At 37.9% G+C, this 25,024-nt stretch overlaps 1 protein-coding gene across 4 annotated transcripts in view; it reads left to right on the plus strand.

The window, feature by feature from the left end:
• The window catches only part of SRBD1 (S1 RNA binding domain 1), a 132,248-nt gene that overhangs the window by 70,558 nt on the left and 36,666 nt on the right, over positions 1-25,024 (plus strand). For all 4 annotated transcript variants that reach the window (XM_054822338.1, XM_054822341.1, XM_054822340.1 and 1 more), the window contains one exon: positions 6,805-6,887. In XM_054822338.1, the coding sequence (XP_054678313.1) occupies positions 6,805-6,887 (83 nt within the window). The remainder of the gene's footprint in view (positions 1-6,804; positions 6,888-25,024) is intronic.

The following is a 25,024-nucleotide window of genomic DNA, read 5'->3' on the forward strand; positions in this document are numbered from 1 at the left end:
CACCAAAGCTGCTTTTCTTACTATAGGTGTAGGAAAGGATATTCTGGTCACTTCTGAAAAGTTAATTTTTGTTGTCGATATAAATGAATAACTCTTGTAAGTACAGAACTTCAAGTAATTTTTTACTTTTAGTAGTAACAGTAATGAATGGCATGGTGGTGCAGTTAAAATTAGTACCAGCAGTCTGAATGTGAAAAGCATACTGACGCTGTCTACCTTTTAAGCTGAGCAGATGGGGAAAGATTTTTCTGAATTTATACCATCCTGTAAGACTAACTCATTTCTGTGACAGAAAAATCACATCAGGCTTCAATTAAATGATTATATGCCTCCCATCTCACCTCAGATTAAAAAAGTGCTACTATCCTGTGATACAGAAATAACTAATACTTGAGCAAAATGTTTTTGAGAGTGTTTCTAAGAAAAAATATTGACTTTAAAAAGCTGCATTGTAATATTCACTTGTCAAGGTTTTCTCTTTAAATGTATTTCTTACTTCCTTTTTGTATTCAGGCCATCTCTTTTAAAGATTTTTGTAGTAAATAAATAGAACGTTGTCATTCATTATTTCATTAATCTTAGGCAAATAACAGATTATCAGTTTTATGGAGTTAAAAGTAAACTAAAATGTAACCTTTTTAAAACAAAAACCTGCTCGCTTGCCACAGAAGAATTTTGGATAAAATGCAGCTGTTGAGCAGTTGCTTAAAATAAATTGCATACTTTAAACCCACCAAGAAGATATATGAGGATTCAAAACTGTGTCACAAATCCTGACCTACTGAGAAAGAATGCTTAATGAAAAGACTACTGTACGTTTCACTGTATCCTTTGCAGGGAGGGTGAAATTCAGGTCAACAGGATAGAAAGCTTCCAGGACTCAGGAAACCTGAACAATCGATCACTGAGTAAACATTATTGCAGATACTTAGGGAGAGTAATTGATCTTGAACACAATAATAGGCTTTATAAAAGGATTTAAATAAGTTGTAATGTTTCCATATCAACCCTGGTATGATATATTGACAGTAATTACATATGCATTTGTGAGTTAGTCTCTGATTACCTTAATATATAATTTTTTTTTATTTCATTGGCATTGAAGTTTCAACCCAGACTTTTAAGATGCAAAGGTTAATTCAGAATGGGGGGGGGGATGAGTTACTTGGATGTTATAGTAGCATGTCTCAGCAAGAATGAAGTACTGAGGTTTTATAATAAAAATACAGAATGTTCCCATTTATGACAAAATTGAGGTTGAACTAATCATAGCCTAATAGCTTGTGGTTGTGTATATTTGTTTGTAAAACATTTGTAAAACTAGCTGCTGCCTTCACATCTGGAAGCTTCACATTGTTTCAAAACACAAACAAATGCTCCTGCTCCTATGAGATAGCTGAACTGTCACAGTTATTGACTGGGACGTGTTTTTATCCGTACATAAAGACCTATGTGTTTAAAGGAAGAAATGCCATCATCTTGGACTTCTGGCCAAAATTGGTTTTTTTGCTTGCACAGTGGCAAGCAAAGCTTGAATGCCACTTTAACTGAAAGAAATTTAATTTCTTTTTTTTCTTCTTCCACCCATAATCATTGCTTGCAGTGTCTCACGCTGCATTTGGCAGAACTTCGTATGTTTGCTTTCACTCTTTCCCTATCTACAGCCATTAAGCTTTTTGCTTCATGGTGTGACTCTCGCATAGAGCAGTGCAAAAGGAGAACGTTTTAATAGGTGATCATCTGAACACAGAAGTTGGCAGGCTGCCCCCGAAGCAGGCATGATACTTGAAACTATTTATAATAAATTTTGTTATGTAGTTGACAGGATTTCTAGCTGCTCTTGCACCCTAAATAGTGTGCCCGTCTGATTTGGGCCATGATGATTGCTTTAGATCTGTTCCATTACTGAGGGGAGGCAGGTAGCTTTAGCCTAATTAAGAAGTTAGTACTAATGCTGGGGTTTTTTTAGGGCTGGCAGCTGACATGGCCCTTGTACAGATACCACCTAGAGCAATAGTTGGAAGCCTGCTATATTGTTTTTGCCTCTCGCTGTTGAGAGTGGGCACTTTTTTCAGTCTTCAGTCTGAAAAGATGTAGCCTGAAAACTATCATCAGTATTCCAGAGTGGAAACTCTCCTTTTTTAATCCCTGTGAAAAATTACATCGCTTGCTGTGGAAAGTACTAGTAAAAACAAAGTTACGTGATGTGTATATGTCAGGAAAATAGTCTTAATTTTAAATTTGTCAGTTTGGAATTGAGAGAGATTTGATCCTTTTAAGAAAGGAGGAGCCAGATAATTAAGTATGGTTGCAAGTTCATGAGGGCACATCTGCTCGTTAGCCATTAGGAAACAAAACATTTTAATATAATTCCTTATTTTCTATGAAGATCAGAGACTGAGACTGACGTGAGTTGTGCAAGCAACTCTTACGGAGGCTTTTCACTCACCACAGTGTCATTACACTTCATCACTGACAGGCAAAATTATTTATCTGGTGGGTTCATCTTGTCAAGTAACCAAAGTATGGAGTGAATTGAGCCCACCGAACAGCTAAATTGCCTTTCCTCCAAAATGTCACAAATGACCTAATGATGAGACAGGTTTTCAGTAAATAAGCTTTCTGTAACTTCCTTTAATTCTCATTCTATTTGGAGAAGTTCATCTACGTTAAAGTCAGAGGACCACCTGGGCCATCCTGTCCCCGCAAGCTTTAAAATTTTACATGGATTTACTGCATGGCAGCACAATATGTTACTGTCATTCCAAGTATTGCAATAATGTTTTGCTCTTAATTGACAACCTGAAGCTTCGCATCTATCGGGTATAGAATTCTTGTGGTGACTTTCTAATAGAGGGCCATGTCATCCTGATCTTAATACCTTGTTTAATAATGAATAGAAGGGATTTTTTCTACATTTTACTTAGACTAGCATATCTTAAGAATGGCATCTCAAACATTTCATGTTTGCCCCTACTGATTACTTTTGAGAAATCTGGTTTTCTGGCTTTGCCCTGCATGCCATCATATAATTTATTTTGTATTTGCTTGAGCAAAAGTGAAGCATACCTTAATAAATGTAGACGTGAGAATGCATTACCTGTTTCATTGTCAGTCTTCTAAAAATGTTTGGTTTCTAGCCATTCCTAAAATGTACTTTAAGCAGATAAACAGTTTTAGGCAGTACCTGTATTAGTGTAAAATAGTTTAGTATAAAAAAAACTTTGGAAATATATTGATTTAATTTTTAAGGGGGATATGTAAGGCCATCAGGTTTTACTGTCTCTGGTCCATGGTAGCAGAGCTTGCACTTCTGCAGAGTGCTCATGATTTCAGTAAGGCTCTACTTGTATTGTAAGAGTCCAGCCACGTGGATCAAATCGCCAGAGCGGAGCCCTACTGCCCCCTAAGATCTGTTTCTTGCGGGATGCTAGGACTGTAACAAAGAAAAAGTGGGTTTGCCTGTAGAAAAGACAGTAGATGCTAATCTTGACTGAATTTGTGCCTAGAGAGAATGTGGACAACTCTTGCCTTTTCCCTATTGTGCTCTCTTTTATTTAGAATTTGAAAAGTTCTGGAGTAAAATTGCAGCTTTAGTGGGAATCCCACAGGTCAGCTGGTATCAGCCGTAGGAGCTGCATCCCTCAAACCATATAACTGACTGACTGTTCGTTGATCTTCGCGCTTCGATGTTGTAACTATTAGGCCTGATCCAGGAAAGCACTTAAATGTCTATGTAACTGTATGCATGTGAATAGTTTTGCTGGTTCCGATGGGAATACTGACATGCATCTGTGCTGAAGTGCTTTGCTGGATCAGGTCCTACGCCTCTGCTGGAAGCTTCCTAGGGATATGACGGCATTGTCAACCTAGCTATTATGACAAGAAGAGTCTAAATTTTACTTTTTAATTGAAGGTTCCCGAGAGAAGGTTATGCTTGGAAAATTCCTGTATCAACCTATCCATGTAGTTGTCTATTTTTAAAAGATATAATGAAAGGAGATGTGGACAGTGAGAAATATTTGCTCTCAGCTTTTCTAAAAATGTAACTCTTGAAATATGTTTTGCCATTTAGTGTAATCGAAAGAAAATTTTGTGAAACGTATAGCTATTGAAGAAGTTGATTTTAACAAAGTTTGCTGAAAGACAAGTATAGTACCTTTACAGAGATGTAAAAGTGTTCAGAAGAAATACATATTTTTAAATGTTTCCTGGTCTGCATCAATACGACTTTCATTGTTTTGTTCCACTTTTGTTTGTGAGGTGACTAGTGACAGGTACCGCTAGTATTTCAAAGTAATTAATATGAATTACTGTTATAGGAAAGCATTTCTGCAGTAAGCTATACTTGTGTAAGCGATAACCAATGTACTTACACCAGTCAACCTTTTGTGATTTTTTTATTAATTTTTTTTTTTACAAGAAGGCATATGTGATTGCCTTTGAATTCAGAAGTTCCCTATCAGAGAAGCAGGCATATCAGATGTCACCAGCACAGTGCTTTCTGAGCCCAGCTAGCAACCTGCCATTGTCAGCACATGTTAAAATGGATAATAAAGGATATGAAAAGTTTTGCATGACCGAGCAGTGAACTTCATGTTAACCGTGCATTTATCAGTGCAGATCTTTGAAAGTGAAATCTCTAATGCTGCATTTAATTGATAAACTTTGCAGTTGTGGTTTAAGTAGCCCACATAGCCAGTAAATGTTAGATCTGTCTACTGTTTTGGCTTCAAGTATCAATGTTTAGTCAAGTCCTTTTCTGAAATGCTGTGAAGTCTCCAGCGCCCTGCAGCAGTGGTACTTGTTAAATTATGGCTGCAAAGATGGAGCGCCTTTCCTACAAGGAGAAACCAAGAGAACTGGGAGTATTCAGTCTGGAGAAGAGGAGGCTCAGGGGGATCTTATGAATGTGTATAAATGCCTGATGGGAGGCAATGAAGGAGAGGGAGGCCGACTCTTCTCAGTAGTGCCCACTGTCAGAACAAGAGGCAATGGGCACAGGTTGAAACATGGGATATGCCATCGGATCACAGGAAAACACTTATTTACTGTCAGGGTTTTCAAACCCTGGAATCGATTGCCCAGACAGGTTGTGGAGTCTTCATCCATGGAGGTATTCAAAGGACGTGATCCTGGGCAACCTGCTGACCCTGTTTCAGCAGGGGTGTCAGACAAGATAATGTCTGTCCTCAAGATGCCTGTCCAACCTAAACAATTCTGTGATTCTGTAAAGGTGCTTATATATTTATATAAATGTCATATGTACATGATAATCATACTCATGGTTTTCTACATATATATGTGTGTGTGTGTGCGTGCGTATAAAATCATCTGTTAACCACTGGAGATACTTCCAGTTTTTCTGTTTGAAATTATGTATTGTTGACCAAATCACCGTGCATGTACATGTTTACTCTAGACTCCCATCTGTTCTTCCTCTAACCCTCTCTTGATTTCCTTAAAAATTAATGTAAATATAAAATAAATTTTAGGAAATGTTTCTTGAAATGACTAATGCCAGCTGTGGGGGGGATTCTGGAGATAGCTTATAAAGGATCACTGCTTTTTTCTGTCCCGCCCCATTTCTCTCAGTTTGCACATGTGCACATGGTAGGAAATGCAGCCTTAGCAACAAGGCCTGGCCTTGGGTTTTTGTTGGTTTGGGTTTTTTATTTTGGTTGGGTTTAGGGGGCTTTTGTTATTGTTTTTGGTGGGGGTTATTTGTTTTGGTGGGTTTTGTTTTGGTTTTGTGGGATTTTGTTTTGTTTTGGAAAGACTTTTGCAGTACCCCCAGACAATCCTGTTCTTCACCAGTGTTTGCTTCACTAGGTAGAATGAATGTTCTAAGAGCTGCTAAAGCAGCTAACCTGTTTTGTCTTTACTGAGGAGAAAAACGTTTTTAAATGTAATACTGGTAAAGTAGAACTCTTCTAGTTCAGTAGGCATGGGAGGGAGCGCAGTTGCAAATACTGAATGCAACCCAGCATCTGCAGAATTAGACCAAGGTTGAGAATTAACATTTGCAAATAAGTATTTTTTTTCTGAGATTTCAGTAAGTAAAGGATTTATCAATAAATAAAGGCTTCAAAAATGCAGTCTTGTGTCAACGTTTGCATTTAGAAGACCAAAGTTTCTTCCCATGTGCTTTTAATGGCACCAGAAATATTGGAAATTGCTTTTTTTTTTCCCTCTAAACATGGTTATAACGATGACAGATTGCAAACTGATGTGTTTTGGTATGCAGTTTATATTTGTAAAGTCCAAGAACCATTTTCAAAGTGAACATTGAATTTTATGGTTGAATTATATAAGTATATAATATATAAGTATATAATATATACCTTAGGAAATTCTATACTAGATAAATAAGTCTGTGAACAGTTACTCCGTTCTCTTTTAAATGTTTATTTGTTTCTATATATCTGTGATTTAAGGTTAAAGGATATTTCAGAGTTTAATTTTAAATGTTACATGTGCATTTAATATGGATGCAAGGGAAAAATTTAGTGTACACAGTTCTGTTTATTAACTCTGTGGCCTGAAAAAACTTTTTCTAATGTCATGCTTTGAGTTTGAAATCTCCTTAGGTATTTGCTTGAATTATTCAATTAAAAAGTTTGATTAAGGTACAATTTATGTCCTGTTTCTAACAGTAAAAAAGGATTCTGCTATATTATTGATTATTTCCAGGTAAAAAGAAGATATTAAATACGTAGAAGATTTTTAAAAAACAGTAAAAGCAATTACATGATTCTGATTTTTCAGATAAAACCCATAGTTGTTTCTAATTCTGTTTTCCAGTTTCCATAGCTAGACGCGTCCAAGACCCATTAGCTGAGCTAGTGAAAATTGAGCCCAAACACATAGGAGTTGGAATGTATCAGGTAAGATAATATGTATCATTTAATCTAAGTAATCTGTCATGATATACAGCAATGCCAAAATGCTGCTTTATAATAGTCAACTAGTTATGTCTCCTTTAAAAGACATTTGTAGAGTTGATAGAATGGTAGTAAATACTTAGAAATCATAGACTGCCTCTTTTTTTAATCTCTACTTTTAACGATTGTGATTGAGATTCTGAAATGGCTGTAGCCAGATGTATAGTCTATTAAAAACATCAAATCAGACAGGTAACCTGAGCTGTAAAGCTTTCTCTTTTTTTGTATTGTTACAGCAATGGGGTTTTAGCTCTTTGTGTAAAATACAATGAGATATTGATCCTCCATTTAGAAGCCATTAATTTGTACTATTAGGTGCATTCCTTCTTAGAAGTTTGTAATAAAAGCATTTGTTTTGAAGTTTTTCATTTACTAAAGCTGAATGGGAAAATGTTTGACAATTCTTATTTTTATACATTTCTGTAGGTTATTTCTGAGAAGTAACTTTTACCTTCAAAGTGTCTTTACAAAGTGAATGGTACTGAGAAGTGGTACATAAGTTATTGTCATTTTATAGCATATTGGCATTGATTCAGGAAAGCATTTATGCATGCGCTTAAGTTCCAAATAGACAAGTCAAAAAAAAAATCGAGAAAAGCACATGCTGAATTTTCTATTTTTGAAACTATAGAATGTGAGTAAATTTGAAAGGCTGGCACAGAATTCAGTACAGAAAGCACAGATCTGTCTGGATCTGCGCTTTCAGGTTAGCGCATGAGAGTTCACGGGATAGAATGCGATTAGCAGCCTGGAATCCTTTACTGCCACTGCTAAAGGTGGCGTGACAAAGAAAGGTGCTATGAAAAATTTCAAAGTGCATGTTCTGTTTTGTTTTTAAAGAACTGAGGTCAACATTTTAGTTGGTTAAAGTAGCATGCAGTGCTGCTTTTGCAAGCCCTGCTTGTAATGCCACAGACTATAAAATGTATTCATATTGCTTGCTAATTGCAAAAATTATCAGTAGAACTAACTTGTATAATTAATCTTTCAGCATGAGCTATACCATAGTTTTTGAGGAAAATTAGATTGAAGGGCTGAAATACTATAGATTTCTTTAACATATGTATCCAGGTTTCAGTAAAAATGCACCTTAGTGATGGTAGTTATAAATCAGGGGTGGTCATCAGGCAAAAAGAGGAGCTCCAATCTGAAGCATAGTTGGTTTCCTTACTTGTGGAGGCCCACTGCTTTTATTTAGAACAGTAACAGCAATAACAATAATAAAAAACGGTACAGATCTTTGTTGGTCCTTGCTCTAAAGAAAGTATTTAACAACAACAAAAAAAATCTTGAAATGCTGCGTCACACTTTAAGAAGTTGTTGGTTGGGGTTTTTTAAACAAAATTTAAAAAAAATCAATTCCGAAATGGAATGTTTTACTATTTGAAGTATACTGTGAATTCATAAGTATGAGGAGCTTGCATTGCTGTGGCTAGAAGGTATTGATTTAGATGCACACTATCTACTACAGCCCACGTGCACATGGTACAAGCATACATCTAAAACAAAAAGGCACGGAGTTGGTGGTGCTTGTATGGTTTTGGGAGCACGATATTATTAGGTGAATGTTGCAGTGAACGCATTGCAGCAGTGCGCTGTGCCTCAGTGACTGAAGCTGGCATCATTTACTTTGCACTGAAACGGAGCAGGGTAAGTACCATGTTCCTGGCCATTTCAGAGGAGCTTCTTGGTCCACTACAGGTGTTTTACAAGTAAATGCCCAACTGCATTATTTGTTCATGTCCAAATTGGTTGTATGAAAAGTTTCAGAGAAATAATTCCTAAAAGCCTGGTAGAGGTCGACCTCAAGAATTGTTCATTCCCAGCTATCTGTACTTTTAAGTCTCATCGTGGCTTGAATAAATCCTCTGAGATAGTTACACCTCCTGTCAGAGTTCTTAAGTATCACCACAGAAGCTATAAGATGCTCCTTGAAAAATATAGACATTTCTGAGGTACTAGAGCTTTATGTGACACTACTGAAAGCAAATTTGCATTCTTGAAAGCAAAGTCAGAAGCTCTGCCACCCTTTGGGCGTGAGAGCTCTCCAGTGGCAGGGAGGGGAAGGGGAGAGAAGAGGAATGAAGCTGTTATGACTGGTCTTCCCTCAGAGAGAACAGTCACTTGCTGGCGTCTCGAGGGCAGGCATGGAAAAAGCTGTTACATTGTACAGGGAGTCCCAGAGTAATAGCTGATATAATCCCTCAGACAAAGAATATATCGGGTACAGAATTTTATATTATCCAAGACAATTTGAAAGGTTTTATTACATTTTCCTTTATAATCTAATTGCTGGCTGTAGCTTTTTTATTAATTTCTGGGATGAAATATGCAATGCGCAGTCTAGATCAAAAATGTAACAGGCTTTTCACAGAGGTGTTTATTTTCTTAACACACTGTAACTGTAAACCTAGCATTTAAATATGACCTCTCCTTTCTTAAATATCCTGAAATTGATATTTAAGAATCTGACAAATCCAGGTTTTGATATTCTTGTCCTGCAGGACAACAGTCCTACGTTCTGCCTCTTTAGGCAGAGGCCGGCTGTGACTGTGCTGCTGCCGACGACTGTGGAAGCCGTACAGCACCAGCAGGATGGTGGTTTCGTGAGGGATGGTTGCACGCTGTGTGGTGACCAAAGCACGAGCTCCCTGGGTGGGGTGGTCCTGCCTTTTCGGCTACTCCCGCCCAAGTGCCCTGATACTTTTCTGGTGCTGGTAATAGCTACGTGATGTCCTGGCTTGGCATAAGGGAAGGGCAGCAATTCATAGCTTGGGGGAGGAGTGGAGCTGGGGCTGCTGCTTTCACAGCAGCCTGAGTTTTGACTGACTTGGGACATGGCCTCTCTACCAGTTTAATATAGCCAGAGGTCCCAAACTACCGTACTTGAAAGGCAGTGGTAGAGACTGTAATTTCTCTGTCTTTTCTGGGAGTTTTTTCTCAGAGATTGATGGGAGAGACTGAAGTAGAACGTGTGTGAGGAAGGATGTAGCTTTTGTAATGGGACTGTGGGACAGGAAGGTCGTATGTTCAGCTGAGTGACCCCCTTGGGCAGGAGCAGCAATGACAGTAGTGCTACAGGAAAGTGAGGCAGTTGTGTTAAATCTGCTGCTGGCAGTGTGTACCACCATCCCCAAGGGTACGGTGCGAGGGGGCTGCATCTTCCGTAGTTACCGCTTCCATGGGATTTTGGATCCCTCCCACCTGGCCTCTTGGTGCTTAATGTGCATGTTTGTGAGAATATAGGTGTTTCCTATTTTTTTTCTGTAGTGCAAGTTTTCCAGGCAAATCTGCTAATTTGGGTAGGGATACTTTGAGTATGGAAACAGGAGTTTCCAGGTAGCAGGAGATCTCTGGAAATCGAGTCCCATCAGTTGGGATTTGTGTTTACTTATTTTAGATGACAAAAAAATTTGAAACTTGTACTTGACCACCTGCTTTTATTCACATTTCAAGTTATGGTTCTGAGTTTGTGCACTACCAAGAAAATCAAGTTTGTCAGAGAAAAATAAACAAGCCCCAGATCTCATAACAGGTATTTCCTTAAACAAAGAGATTTATTAGGGCCTCTCTCAGACAAAAATTCCAGTTGCCTAAAGGTTCTTGTCTTCCTTCATCTTTATCTCATTAGGAAAATTGTTCTTTCCTCCCAGACAGGAACCTAGCCAAAATTAATTTATCACCTTCAGGCCATATTACTATGATTTCTTCTGTAGTTGAACATGAAGATGATGCCTAGACTCTGTCTGATACAAAATATGTTTGCCTTGCCACCTCCCCATGCCAGTTCAAAGATAAATTCCTATCGGGGAAGAAGCAGTTAGTGGTTCAAGACTTTACTATGCTGCAAACTGAATTTTGGCTGATGAATTACCACTACAGTTGTAATGATCTTGGAAGATGTAGATAAGAGCTGAGAACAAAGCTGCTTCACAAAGATTGCGGTTAGGGAATTGAATTCCAGAGAAAGAAAATGAATAAAGAGTAAAAAAGATGCCTAAAGAAGAAAAAAAAAATCCTTCCTCTCAAATAGAAACCCAGCTTTTCATAGGAGAATAAAACAGCACTAGCATAAACTTTCTGTCCACCAGTCCCTATCAAAGACAAATAGCCTCGAGAAAAGGGGGAATTAAATGAATAAACTTTTAAAAAGTCAAAACTTGAATCCATATTACAAGGCAGAGAAAGAAGAAATAATGCTGAGGGACGGTGTTAAGTTTGGTTGGTCTTTTGCTGTTGCTTTAATGTGCAAAGTCCTTGGATGCTAAAAAGACAGTAACCTCTAGGGAAAGAGCTAGGTGGAACTCAAACTCACCTGTAGCCTAAGAGCAAAATACGTGTTGTGTGTTGAAGGATCAGAATTTTTAATGAGTCATGTATAATATTAAAAAGTGTGCATCATGTCTGGTCTTGAAAAAACAACATCTTATTTGATCTTTGTAATTTTTGGAGCACAAAAATCTCACAAAAATGCTATATTTTGATACATGGTAACATCTTCACTGTTTAACACATTTGGAAAATTAACATCCCAAAAGGATATAAGAGATAATGTATGTAGTTTTGTAACCTCTGAAGTGGAAGAATACTTGATTCCAGATGTAGCTGGAACATTTTGTGTCAAATAAAAAAATTTGTAAATGATAGTCTAAAGTAGCGATTCTTTCAGGGAAAAAAAATGGTTGTGCTAATTCTTGGTTTATTTTCTCTGTGATGCTGGAAGGTCCTGATTAAAGGAGAGTTTCATAAAGCTTAATCAAAATGCCCAATAATTAAATTTGGAAATGCCTTTTCTGTCCCTCTTGTCCTTTTTCCTCCCCATGTTCCCCTCGTTCTTGAAGTGTGTCAGTTTTGCATTTGATTATTACCTTTATTATTTCAGTAGCAATTTGGTATGCCTTTTAGACTCTTTTTTCCCCTCCAAAAGATGGGTATGTTTTATTAAATGACAGTGCAACTTTAGGGAATGCTTTTAGTCAAATACATTTCCTCCTTAATAGGAACAATTGTGTCATAATAATGGTACTGTGGATATAAACCAGTATAAAATCTACAGCCAGCTAGTTAATAGCAAGGCAGCTCACTGAAGTCATGTCTCAGTTCCTGTTGGAAAGGAGGGAGGCTTTTTTTCCCTTCTCCTAGAAAGGCCGTGAAGAACGCTTTCTGCCATCGCAGGCCATCCCCGCGTGGGTCTCTGGTTCCCTGCCCCAGTGCCGAAGGACGCCCGTGCTGATGAGGGGCAACTGGTGGGCAGTGGTGGAAGGATGCTACTGGCCTCTCCTGCACGTCGCTGAAACTGCATGTAGCCCTCTTAGTTTGTTGCATTCTTTAATCATCATCATCTTCTCTCAAAAGATGTGTGTGGCATCCCCTCTGTCGAGTCTTTCTAAACCTCCAGTGGGTGCCCGCAGTGACAGGATAGGTAGCAGAAAGGTGTGGCATTAACCTCTTCTTTGACAATAGTATTGCTTCAAATTTTATTACTTTTCTGCACACCCACCATGAAAATTATTGATCCGAGGCAAACTGACTGTATGTTAATGCTTAATAGCCACTAATTTTGGAGATATTTGGGAGGTGAACTATTGCAAAATTTTAGAACCAGAGGGATCAAAGGCACCTCGAGGGTATCTCCTAAGTGCAAGAGTAAGATCGAATACAGTTGGGTCAGCCCGATACAACTGTGGGTTGAACAAGCCTATGCGTTATTTCTGTTTGTTGTCTTTCCCGCAAGAAAAGCTGGCTTGTCCCTTGCGCTGCAGGTGGTTGTCAGCCTATTTTTACAAAACCCTAGCAAAGATAACTTGGAGCTTTATTTGTTAAGCCATTCTGAGGCTTAACAAACTTTAGATATATTTCTCTACTAGCTAAACCAATATTTTGGGTAAATTAAACATTGTATTGTTTCTGTAACAGTGGAAATTGGGAAATTAGTGTTTAAATAGGGAGCTGCTAGAAAGCAAGCTGTGAAGTAGTGAGTACAAACAAGAGTTGTCACAATCTGGACATCGGCCATTACAAAGAATTGGTACACTGTTTAAGAAAGGCTTTGTCTTCATTTTTCCTTAAAATATTTAGACATTTTGTAATGGTGAAATATAAGAGACCTTATATCCTTCTTGGTATCTGATTTTGATTATACATCCTTTGCCTAGTATGCTTTTATTTAATAATATGGAGCAAAATACTGGAGCTGGCCGATTTTTTTTTTCAATCAGAAATGCACATTTTTCACTGAGTATTTAAGAACTTTATTTCACTTCTTTATTTTTCTTGGTTAATTGACCCATAGCGTATATGAGTAGTTAGGTGTGTTACTTGAATATCATAGGAGAATCACTCATGTACGATGTGAGAATGTGATGACATACGACGTGCAAGAGTCCCTTTTTCTAAATCTGAGGTGTGATTGTCAAAACAGCCTCAAACCTGAGCTTGCTTTAGTAAGCTTATTAAAACAAATTTATGTTGGTTTGCAACGTAGATGTTTGTGATGAAGAAAATAGGATGTCTAATTAGGTGAACAGGGCTTTATATTGTGTGATTTGCATAGCTCCTGTGGAAATTCAGTTTGGCAGGAATGTTGTCTGCTGGTCAGAATTGCAGGTTGCAGGTTTCAACACCCAGTTGAACAGCCTGTCTACAAAATGCTTCAGCATTCCTACTATGTTACTACACTGAATTTATACATACAGTTAGGCATAGAGTGAATCTCCTGTGATATAACGGCAGTTTTGTGAGCTTGCTTATGATTTTCTGTACTTTAATTGAAATGGTCGTGTAAAGAGAACCCTTGCGTAAACACTAAGTGTCAAAGGACACTACTGACACTCAGGATATCACAATAATCAGACCACTTATTAATGAATGTATATCACTTTTTGGCAGTATATGACAACCAGTTAAGTATGGGTGTACAGTAAGTTGAAAAAACTTATAATATGAAATATACTGGTAAACTGGAGTCTGACTGAAACTGTGGGTATCAAGAGGGAAAAAAAAGCAGATAGGTAAACTGATGAATACATTTGTGCTTAATGCAGGATTTCTAACACCCAGCAACTTAAAGAAATCTTAATTGTTGTGTAGTAGTGGTGAAGCATTAGCTCTGTGAGGAAAGCAAGCAAAATCATACGTGTATTTTTGCCCAACACCGTTTTCAGGGTAAACAATGTGCTTCTCGCTTTGAAAAGTATGTGAACCAAGCTGGCTGACATCTGTGGGAACAAAATCTTTTGCAGACAGCTTTGTCAGGGAGAGGTAATCACCCCGTAATGTTTTCTGGATGCTTCCCCACCCCACTGAAGTAGGTGTGCAAAATTTAAGATTCCTTTCCAAATAAGTTACACCTCTGGCAAGTTTGTGTAATTTAATCTTCAGGAGCAGTTTTGCTGGCTGCCAGGGATGGTTTATATATCCTGTAACTTGGCAGAGTCTCTTTGGTTGTGTCTACCTATTCTCCGGCTGGCAAAGAGAATTCGACTGTCCCGTCAGCAAAGCACAGTAAACTTTTGCTACTCGGTTATGGGCGGTTATAACAGAACAAAGGGATGTAGAAAGCAGATAACAGTCGTGGTATTAATTATTTTAGCTAGTCCACTGTACGTATTTACTGGCATCTCCCAGGAAAACGTGCCAGCTCAGCTGAGGTGAGATGCTGCCCCTTTAAGGAATGGAGGGTAAATGTGTGCGTGTGTATTTACAAAGAGTGCGAGAGCACAGCGGTATCACCGCATCTGCACATGTCACTCACCAAGCTGCCCGTGGACCCCATCTCTTTTCACTGCTGTCACCAAAAACGCGCTGTAGACAGCGTTTGAAATCTTGTCAGCGATGTGCCTTTGTAAGCAACCTGAACTGCAGGTAAACTTTAGACGTTACTGCTAATAATCCCCCTCTGGCATCGCTGCTTTTAACCAGTAGAGAGTTGGTATCTGCATACGTGGGGTTTCATAGAGCTGCTGAGGTGTCAGCAGAAGTAGGGAGGTTTCAGCAGAAGTGTGGGTACGCTGAGGTGGGATGATCCGAGGGTGTTGATAGGAACCAGCTGCCGGACAGATTTGCCCTCCCTTGTCAGTTTGTTCCTGATTGCTTAATTATCCAGCTCTCTTGGCAGAAGGTTGTTGGGAAGATTTTTGTTGCCACATGACAACAGACTTGGTGCAAACTTTCTCGTGTGATTTGTGTTCTCATTGGATTAAAATTATATGTGGTATTGTTCATGAAAAATAAATGTAAAGGTTGTTTACTTCCAGACTGCCACAAAGGCAGCAGACAGGAGCTCCTGAGCAGAATTTGCCCGGGTATAGGGTACCCCCTGTGCAAGCCTCTTTAATATTTCAGTTTGATTTTTTTTTTTTGCCTTTCTGTAAATGTACGTGGGCAGAGCTAATTCAAACACAGGCAAAGCTGAGTTACGATGCAGCCAGGCGGATTTAAACTCTTGCGAGACACTGTTCTGATGTGGGAGCCAAGTGGCAAGAGGAGCAAAATGGGAGTCGCGAGGCTGGGATCCTGCAAATCGGCTTGATACGGCTTCTCTCTACATCGGTTTGGAAATGCTTGGTTGACTAAAAGCTGAAAGAGAAAAGAGGATAATAGAGTCTATCTTTTCAAAAGTATTTTGATTGAACAGCTTCCAAAATGTGTGAGATGCTGTTGGGTTTCCTGTTTACATTTCAAGTGTTTAATAACCTTGAGTGGAAATACACAATTTTAGCAATGAAAAATTGTTCAGCTCCTTTCATCTGTTTCATTTAAATTTTCATTACTTAAGTTCTTTAAATTTTTTGAAACATTCTTAAAAGTACTACAGTAAAAAACAGCCAGAGCGCTGCAGATTACTCTTGGCATTGCCTCTATCCATGATGTGGTATTTGCGTTCATAGAACTTGCATTTCATGCTCAAACATTCACGTGAAGTAAGTTGATCTTTAAGACGCTACGTTATGAATTTTAGTCAGTTTTTAATGTAAATATTATAATGATAAAATTGATTAAACTATGACTGTAGTAAAAGAATCTCTTTTAGAGTCCAAAATCAGGTAAAAGTGGCAGTGGGGATGTGCATCACTTGCTTTGAATGTGTGTGGGGGGTCAATTTAAACATCATGAATGTAAATATTATTTGTTAGTGGAATTCCACAGTCACTGCTTGCTGTGCAGCGGTCATCTGTTGCATCTGTTGTTTTGGTTTCATGAATTAACAGTATATTCATTTGCCTCCTAAGGAAAAATACTAATATTATCATACTTTTTGAGAGATTCAGTGTGAGTTTATAGCACAGCAGCTGTTGACTTGATATCTGAAAATCTGGAATCAGCAATAAATTTGTATTCACCTTCAGTAGACCAGAAGTGGCAATTAAAATTCTAATGATATTTTAAAGCTATAAAGGGTTTGTTAATAAGTATAGTTCTAGTGGTAGATATGTAAAGTAAGAACATGATGTGTTTTGCACTGAAGTACCTAAAATAATTATTTTTACGTAGTTTGAACAAATATCAAATTATGCAATGCTGCAAGAACTCTCATCGGTTCACTTGAGCTATGGATTTATTTTTCTCAGTAACTGTTTACTATAAAATGTAAGCAGTTGATAAAAACCCTACATTTTATGTTTAAGTTGTGGTGCAGTGTTAGTGTACATATTTGTTTAAATATTGGATCTGTGATAAAATTTTTCCTCTCTTCCTTAAAGTAAGATGGACTTAAATTAATGTAGGATGAATTTAAACTAATGTTGCTGTTGCTTATAATAATCCTGTGACAGTTATGTCATTCAGTAGATATCACTGACAATTGTAGTCTCTTTTCACTGAGAGACGATATAACATGCAGGATTTCTCTGATGTTTTGTAATTTGTTGCTTTTTAGATTTTTATCTTGCTAATAACACTTTTTCTAACAAACAGTTTTGAAAAAATCATTTTAGAAACTAAAACCATGTTTCACTAGACAGTGATTAATATCTGTGACCTTTATTTTTGGATCAGGAACATAAATATACACTTTTTTCTGTGTCAGTCATTGTCTAAGATTTCATCTTTGTTCTGCTTTCCATTACATACCATGAATTATATGAAATTAATTTAATCGCTACTCCAAACAGAAATTAAATGTGCCCTAATCCAGAGTTACGTTGTTTGCTTTTACAACTGTAAGTCATAAGTAATTAATTTTCCTTGGAAAATTAATTCACTTACCATTCCCAGTAGCATCATATGTTGACACAGGGTTATAGATAGTTTAATATTTTTGTTCAGCATGTTGGCCTCAACTTTGGAAGACCTTAAAGCAAAACAAATTCAAATTTACTCAACTGTATATAATTCAGGGTTATTTAAAGTGAATGTTGTCTTTATTGCTGTCAACCAGCTGACGATGATGATTCTAAAATTATATTCAGTCTTCCAAAAACCTAAAGTCTATGGACAGATGTGAGTTATTTCTTTTTAAGAAAAAAAAAAAATAATTGTTTCACGTCAGACCTTTGAATAACATGGCCACTGGAATGCCATCAGTAGTAGAAAAATACGGAGAACGTAACTATATATTACAAAACCTTGGGCTAGAGGCAATTTTTTTCAACATGCTGTATGTTGCTTGAGGCACTAGTAGGTGATTCATTATTCCTGCTGCGCTCAGAAATTTCTAAGTTGACTTAATTTGGAACATTGTTTTCTTTCCTATATCATCTTGCAGAGAAGGGCAGCTCATTGCGGCGCTGAAGGGGAGCGCGGACACTCGTGTGGGTGGCCCTGCTGCCCACAGGTGACTGTCCTTCAGAGATGGCATTGAGTAGTGTGGGCCAGAAGTCTTCCGGAATGAGAGAGGCAGCTTATAAGTCTAATCTTTCAAGTTTGCCAGGAGGACCTATTTTTTTTTTCTGTGCAGCTCCATAAAACATGGTGTTTATTACTTTGGTTTATTTTTATTTATTTAAGTCTCCCGACTGAAACTCTAGTGATGGCAGTGTTGCAGTTCAAACAAGCAAGGCTTATTTTATAAATGTCCCTTTGTGAGTTAGTGGCTGCATTTTGCCTGAATGCAGGGGGTCAGTATCAGTGGCGTTTAATTTAGAATTTTGGGGGTGGAAAGTAGAAATTGACATTTAATTCCAGTGTAAAGTTACTGCTAGATCAGCCATAAAAATATTACTGCATTAGCAATCACAGGAAGAAAATAAACTATGAGCGTATTGACAATATACAGTCATATGGCAGACACGTAAAATAGAGCAGTAGATGGAAGAAAATACTTTCTCAGATGCTTTTTTCACCACAGCACGGTTTTAGCAAGCAGAGAGTGTACCAAAAAGTATTCTACTAATAGAATTAGGTCCTACTACTAGTGCTAGCAAAGGTAAATTCATCTGTACATAGCAAAATTGTGTATAGATAAGTATTATCACACATCTCTCATACAAACATGCATGTATATGCAACATCGATGAATGTGTTGACAGAGATCTCCATTAGATTCTGGATCTGTTTCTTTCAAATTCAATTATTTTGAGTTTCCTGGTTCTGCGTGAAACACTTAATGCCTCTGCACATATCTGTTAATGTAACAGGTCTCCGTAGGTATTGCTAGCTCTTTCATTATTATGGCTTAATTACTTTCAAAAGGCTTCACTATGAGATTTAAAAATACAAAAACTCCTGCAAAGAAAATGTCACTGTGGTGAACTGAGTTTGGCCACGTACTTCTCCTTGACAGTCGAAGCTGCATCCTACCTGCTGCACCGAGCTGTTCATGTCTTCCTTACCTGTGCTGTCAGCTTTAACAAAGTGCAACTCTTACCGAGCCTGCCAAAGTTAATTTCTTCATTTTCACCTACCCTGTGATACCATGTACCTTCCACCTCAGGAAAATGAGAAGCAACCACCAGCTCTATCCTTTTCTTACCCTTTTTTGCAGGAGCTTGTGCTGATTATGCATATGAGCAGCAGGCTCAGGACACCCTGCTCTGGTGTATCAGCATTCTCGTTACCGTTACCCTTCTGTGGTACTGTTATCTGTGTAATGTATGTAAAAATGTTGGTGTATATAAAAATTTTTGGGAGCCAACCAAAAGCTGTTGCTGTTCTTACAAATTTCTTGGCAGTGGGAGTTTGTGTTTCTTTTGGGAATATTCCCATTCATTTTATGATGACAGTGATTGTCTAAATTTGCAAGAAAAATGAAGTTAAAATAATGATTTTTTTAAAAAAAAATCTGCAGAAACTATTTCTTCAGGCAAAATTTATATTTTGAGCTCGGCTGTAGTTTTGGAATAGATAGTTGGCACTAATTCTGAAGAAAAACCATGGAGCTATGAAGTACAATAGGAAAAAGCCCAAGAAGCATGAACAAATGCATACAGTGTCTCCTAATGTAAGTGACTGGCTCTTTGGAGGCCACCAAGAAGTCTACAGTGATTGACGTGCATTCTGGCAAAGCTTTTTTTTTTTTCCCTCCTCCCCCTGCAACAGCGTTGAAGTCAGTCAAAGTGTATAGACAAAGCTGAGTGAATACCAGTTTCCCCAGTACAGGGGCTATTTTTTCAGGAAGTCTAACTCAAACCAGATGTTTTGCTTAGACCTAGAGTTTGTTGCTGCCAAGCATCTCATCAGAGGTCAGAGTTCTGGGCTCAGGGCCCTGCTAGAATTCTTTCACAAATTGCTATTCGGTGAGGTTTTAATCCTAATGGAAAGAATAATGTGCTTGTAAAATCTGCAGTTATTACAAACACAGTATACATATTGTGGACTTCAAATGACTACATATTTCATTCCCATAAACAGGGAATGCAGATGAATGCAGTGTGTAATAGTTTTAGACATTCAAACTTAAACTAAGTATATAGTTTATACTACTGTTAACCATTTGCATTCTTAACACTCCTGTAAAATGAACAGTAATCTTGACTAACAATTGGCAGCTCAAAACAAAACGAAAAAACCTCCAGCACGTTTTGACTTGTAAGCTGTTTCCTGAAGTAAATAGGAAACCTTATGCTTTTGAGAGTGTTCAGAAAAACACTCTCCTTGCTAAGGCACTAGGTTTGGCACAATTTGTTTCTTTCCTTCTTTCCTTTTTTTCTGTTTTTAAATAGCTTGGTAGCAACATTTTATGGTCAAGTTAATCTTACTTCAAGTATTTCTTCATACAGCTAATTATTCATCCCCAAAACTTCACAGTAGACTGTATATATTCCAGCTTACCTAAAAACAAAGTGGTAAGAACAAGAACTAGTGCTGAAAAATCTCACTATATTTTTGTTGTCGTCTTGGGAGCGTTGTTGATAAACTTCTGCTGTGATTCTACTGAAGTGAAGTTTGAGTGTAAGAAGAAAAAAATCTCAGGTAATTTTGCTAGGGTGCTGCAGCTGGAGAAATGCAGCTTGATATAGTATGAAGATTGAGGGTTTGGATATTGGAAATTAATGTATGCTATAGAAAACAGTGCTACAGTGTGAAATTGGATGATGTAACTGATCTCAGTACAGTGAGGCTATGGTGATGAGTTGTTTGAGTTTTACGTTGTGTAGCATCTTAGTTTTCAGCAAACACTGCTGAGGAATCATATCTTATTTTCCAACTTTCATAACTCTTCAAACTTTTAGGTCTGAAATATGTTCAACTATATTTAGCGTGACTGTGCTACTTCATCTCATTCTAATTTGTGAATTTTATGTAACTCATAAATGTGTTTTCACTTTGGTGAAAAGTGTAACTCAAGGGAAAGGTGGTATCACTCAAAAGAGTTAATGTTATCCTGTTCATGCGATGATCATAGTGATAGGGAAGGAGGTAAATATGTATAAGACAATATGTCTATCTTAACACTGTAAACATATAGACATGCTGAGGTGTTCATGTACTGTGCAATTTATTCTTTTTTATATTACTTTTTTATAAAATCAGTACAGGTGTTACATTTCTGGGGAGGAAAAAAAAAAATCTTAAATACTGGTATAACTCTTCGGTAAGCCTCCCTGTTGGCTACATTTGTTTCATGGCATTGAACGTAGAGATTTGTGAAATAAATCACTGCTGCATCAGTCAGGTTGTTGAATAAGAAATTGGTGAAGCTGGTGTTTGGACAGCAAGCTCATTTTCAGAGACAGTGTGGGTTTTTCAGAGAATAGAAAAGATAGCTTTGTTCCTGCTATATTCTTTAGAAAGAAGGTGGCCAAAGTGATATTGGTAAGCTGCTTTTCCATTATAGTGCACACTCGTATAAATAATATTTTCCCCTAGGTTTATTGAGTAAATGTGACTTTTATTTCAATGTACAGAACTGAATTAGAAAACTTGAGTTCTTTCAGTGGGTGGATTATAAATTTTAACTTTATTCTGTTAGAATCTGCATTTTGATTAACTGAGATTTCTTTTGCTTAATAAACACCTAAAACCCCATAAAGACACGCTGCTTCTATTGCAAGTCAGATGATCTTGGTGCAAGCTGCTGCCTCAAGGTGAGAAAGCGAATATTAAACATGGATTGAAATTAATATGTACAACCTAATCATTCAGATGCAATAAGAAAAAGTGGAGACAAACTGCAATCTTATAAGAGAAGCTTTTTCATATTAATGAGTTTCCATTTGCCAATAATTCTGTCATTTGTAACTTGAATCATTCATCACCCCTGCACATGGTTCTTTCAAGACGTTATTTGCAATTTTGTCTTGTGTTTTTGTCCTTGATGTTGTGAAAATGACCGTCTACTGTTACAGGAATGAAAAGAGATCTCACTCAAACATCTTTTGTGTTTCCACTTTCAGTGAAAAATGTTTTTCAAACCTGCAGCTGGTTATTTCTGCAGGAGTTCCCACTTATATTCAGGTTTGATTGACATTTTGAAATGGCAGCTTTTCATGAAAAGCTGTTAACTTGTAGAATTTGGTTATGGTACTAAGACAGACTGACTTTGTTCTACTGTTGGGGCCTGTCCAACCTAAACACAACCCTGCATCTGAATTTAATAGTGCTACTCAGCACAGGCAGCACAAGCTTTTTTCGTTTTTCTTTTCTTTTTTTTTTTTTTAACACTGGTGCTTCTGATGTGTTTTTGAACCTGACCTGATAGGTACTCATGCTGATATCTTTTCTGTCAGTAATTGGGTTAATTGGCATTCCCCTTCTTTCTCCCTCTCCTGGGCTAGCAGGTTGTGCTAGGTTGTGCTTCCATAATTTGAGTGATGGAATATATTTTCATTTTATGTGATGAAAATAAGTGGAAAGTGTTTTTTAATGACTGTACAAGTATCTGTCTTAAGATAAAAGTGACTATCTGCAGCCTTTATTACTATTTATTTTTGAAGTTTGGGGCATCTTGAGGGCAAGCCTATGGTATTAAAAATCTTCCGAGCAATGGTTACTGATTTAATTTCTAGTCAAAAACTGAGAAAACGGTGCATAACATAATTATTCTGTCCTCATCTTTACCAAGTTGGTCTTAATATTAATGCCAGAATGTTGAAAGTGGGAAATAGAGACATTATGCAAAATTGGTTACCCTCTGTGTTTCTTCCCAGGCTTCTAAATAAGGATATAAAAGTACCCATATACATTAGCTGAGAGGAAGAGGAGTATTTTTAACTTTGAAACAGATTGCTATTTACATAAGGGAACTGCAAAAAAAGGAGATCCAAGCATCCCAGCATCCATCACTGGTGTGTGCTGCTGTTTTGCTTGAGTGCGAGAAGTAAAACACGGGAAATATTTGGGATTTTTCCATGGGTTAAGGGTACAGTCCTGTAAATTTGTACCATTTGTATGAGGGAGCATTTGAATCTTGTTTTATAAGGAGGTGAGTAATAGTGTCGTTGATTACAAGCGATTGTACATTGTTGAGCTGCTGACTAATTAAAAAAAACTTTTTTGGCATACCATAGTTAGAATTTCTGATCAACTGTTCTATTAGCTGGCTAATTACTTGTATAAAACCTTCTTTGTAGATTTGCACCTACCCATGGTGATACACAAATTGATATATTCATCAAACCCCATGCCACTGTAGTTTAGGATGCTGAGATGGTAATGTAAAATATGTCCTGCTTATGTTGTCTCTGCAAATGTCTTAAGTCATTAGTTGCCACCCAGACATTACTGTTAAAAACTAGTACGTGCCACCGCTAGTCCTCCAAGCAAAGACAGGATACATGGGTACAAGCTTTTCGGTATACCCTTAAGGTCACTGTGAAATACTAGACCAATTGAATTAAATGGCAAACTGCCCACTGGCTTTAAATGGAGCCAGGATTTTGCCCTTTAACTCTATCAAGCCCTAAGGGCAAGCAGATTTCATTCTTAAACAGACCAAACATGGCAATGTTTCAAAGGAAAGTTGAGCTGTTGTGAAGTTTGACCCAAACTGCAAAATTCTGGGGGCAGTACGGGGACCTTGAACTGCGCTTGGAAGTATGAGGGGAACAGGTAAATGGCTGCTCTCCTCTTGGATGCAGTGGAAGGTGGTTACCATTTTGAAATGCTGTCTTCCATGTCATTTGTATAGGAAAACATTTTTTCATGTGTTATTGATGGCAAATTAGTGTTCTTTGTTTAAAAATGGGTAGGAGAATACAGAGTGTGGGAGAGACTAACCAATGTGCTGCTACTGCACACTGTTCCCATGCAGAGTAAAACAGGTTGGATTTTTCTTATGACTCCCCCAGCAATAGGACTAAACATTTAAAACTGATACTTTTTTTAAAATTATTATATATTTAATGGTAACTTCTTATGCTATTCCTTTGGTAAATTTTCAATAACGTGTATGGTCATTTCATATGGTGTCTGTTTTTTTAAATACGGATCTGTTAAGACAGAATGTTTATCAATAAATTAAGGACTGAAACATTAGAATGATTTGCTGTCACAGAAATCTTGGATTGTGTCATGGTTTAGCACCAGCCAGCAGCTAAGCACCATGCAGCCGCTGGCTCACTTCTCCCCCACTCACCCACCCGCAGTGGGATGGAGAGGAGAATCGGAAGAAGAAGGTAAAACTCATGGGTTAGGATAAGGACAGTTTACTAGGTCAGCAAAGGGAGAGGAAAATAACAGTAACAGTACTTATAAAAGAATATACAAAGCGGATGATACACAATGCCATTTGCTCACTGCCCAGAACCTGATACCCATCCCGTCCCCGAGCAGTGATTCTTCTTCCCTGGCCAGTTTCCCCCTCATATACTAAGCATGACGTCATATGGTATGGAATACCCCTTTGGCTAGTTTGGGTCAGCTGTCCTGGCTGTGTCCCCTCCCAGCTTCTTGTGAAAATTAACTCTATCCCAGCCAAAAGCAAGGACATTTTCCACCCCTTATTCTATACCATTTACGTCATGCCCAGATCCTACACTGTTCATTAATCACCACCACTTTCCTGTCCTTGATAGATGGATATGTATACACATGCACACACACATACACACAGATAGCACTTCTAGTCTATGGGCCATCCATTGAGTTCATTTAGTCCATGACTTTGGCCTTCATCTGTCATAACAGTCTCTCAGGGCAGGAGCGATGGTGTGCGCTGTTGGATTGTTGCGTGCTGCATCCGGAGCTCACAGCTGGTGTGTTTGGCATGGCCCATGCTCACGGTCTGCGGGTTGAAGATATCAATTTTGAGGAAGCTGCTGGGCACCGGTTGCTGAAGCCAGGTCTAGTTCCGTCATCGCTGTACTTTGCTCAGTTCATCAAAGTTTATCCTTCATTAATTTGGGTGAGTCTTATTGTAATACCAATAGAGCAATTGTAGTAGCGGTGACATACAATGGCAGGTTATTTAGCAATTAACAGCATTTAATTAACAATTTAATTTATTGGCAATTCTCACCCAAAATCAAATCCCCCTGAGGTACACATCAGACTGCCCCATCCTTCCACATCACCCACCAAGTGCACCCAGATCCTTGACCAAAGCGATCCCGCGGATGGGTTTGCCTTTGCCTGAAGCAGGACTAACCCAGACTGTCTTCCCCAACATATTCTTCATGTGCACTACTGCGACTTTATCCCCTTCTACAGTATGTGGAAGTTTTGACTGGGCAGGGTCAGCTCAATTGGTAGACCCCCTAGTG

The sequence above is a fragment of the Grus americana genome, chromosome 3 (assembly GCF_028858705.1).
Source record: "Grus americana isolate bGruAme1 chromosome 3, bGruAme1.mat, whole genome shotgun sequence".
Lineage (NCBI taxonomy): Eukaryota > Metazoa > Chordata > Aves > Gruiformes > Gruidae > Grus > Grus americana.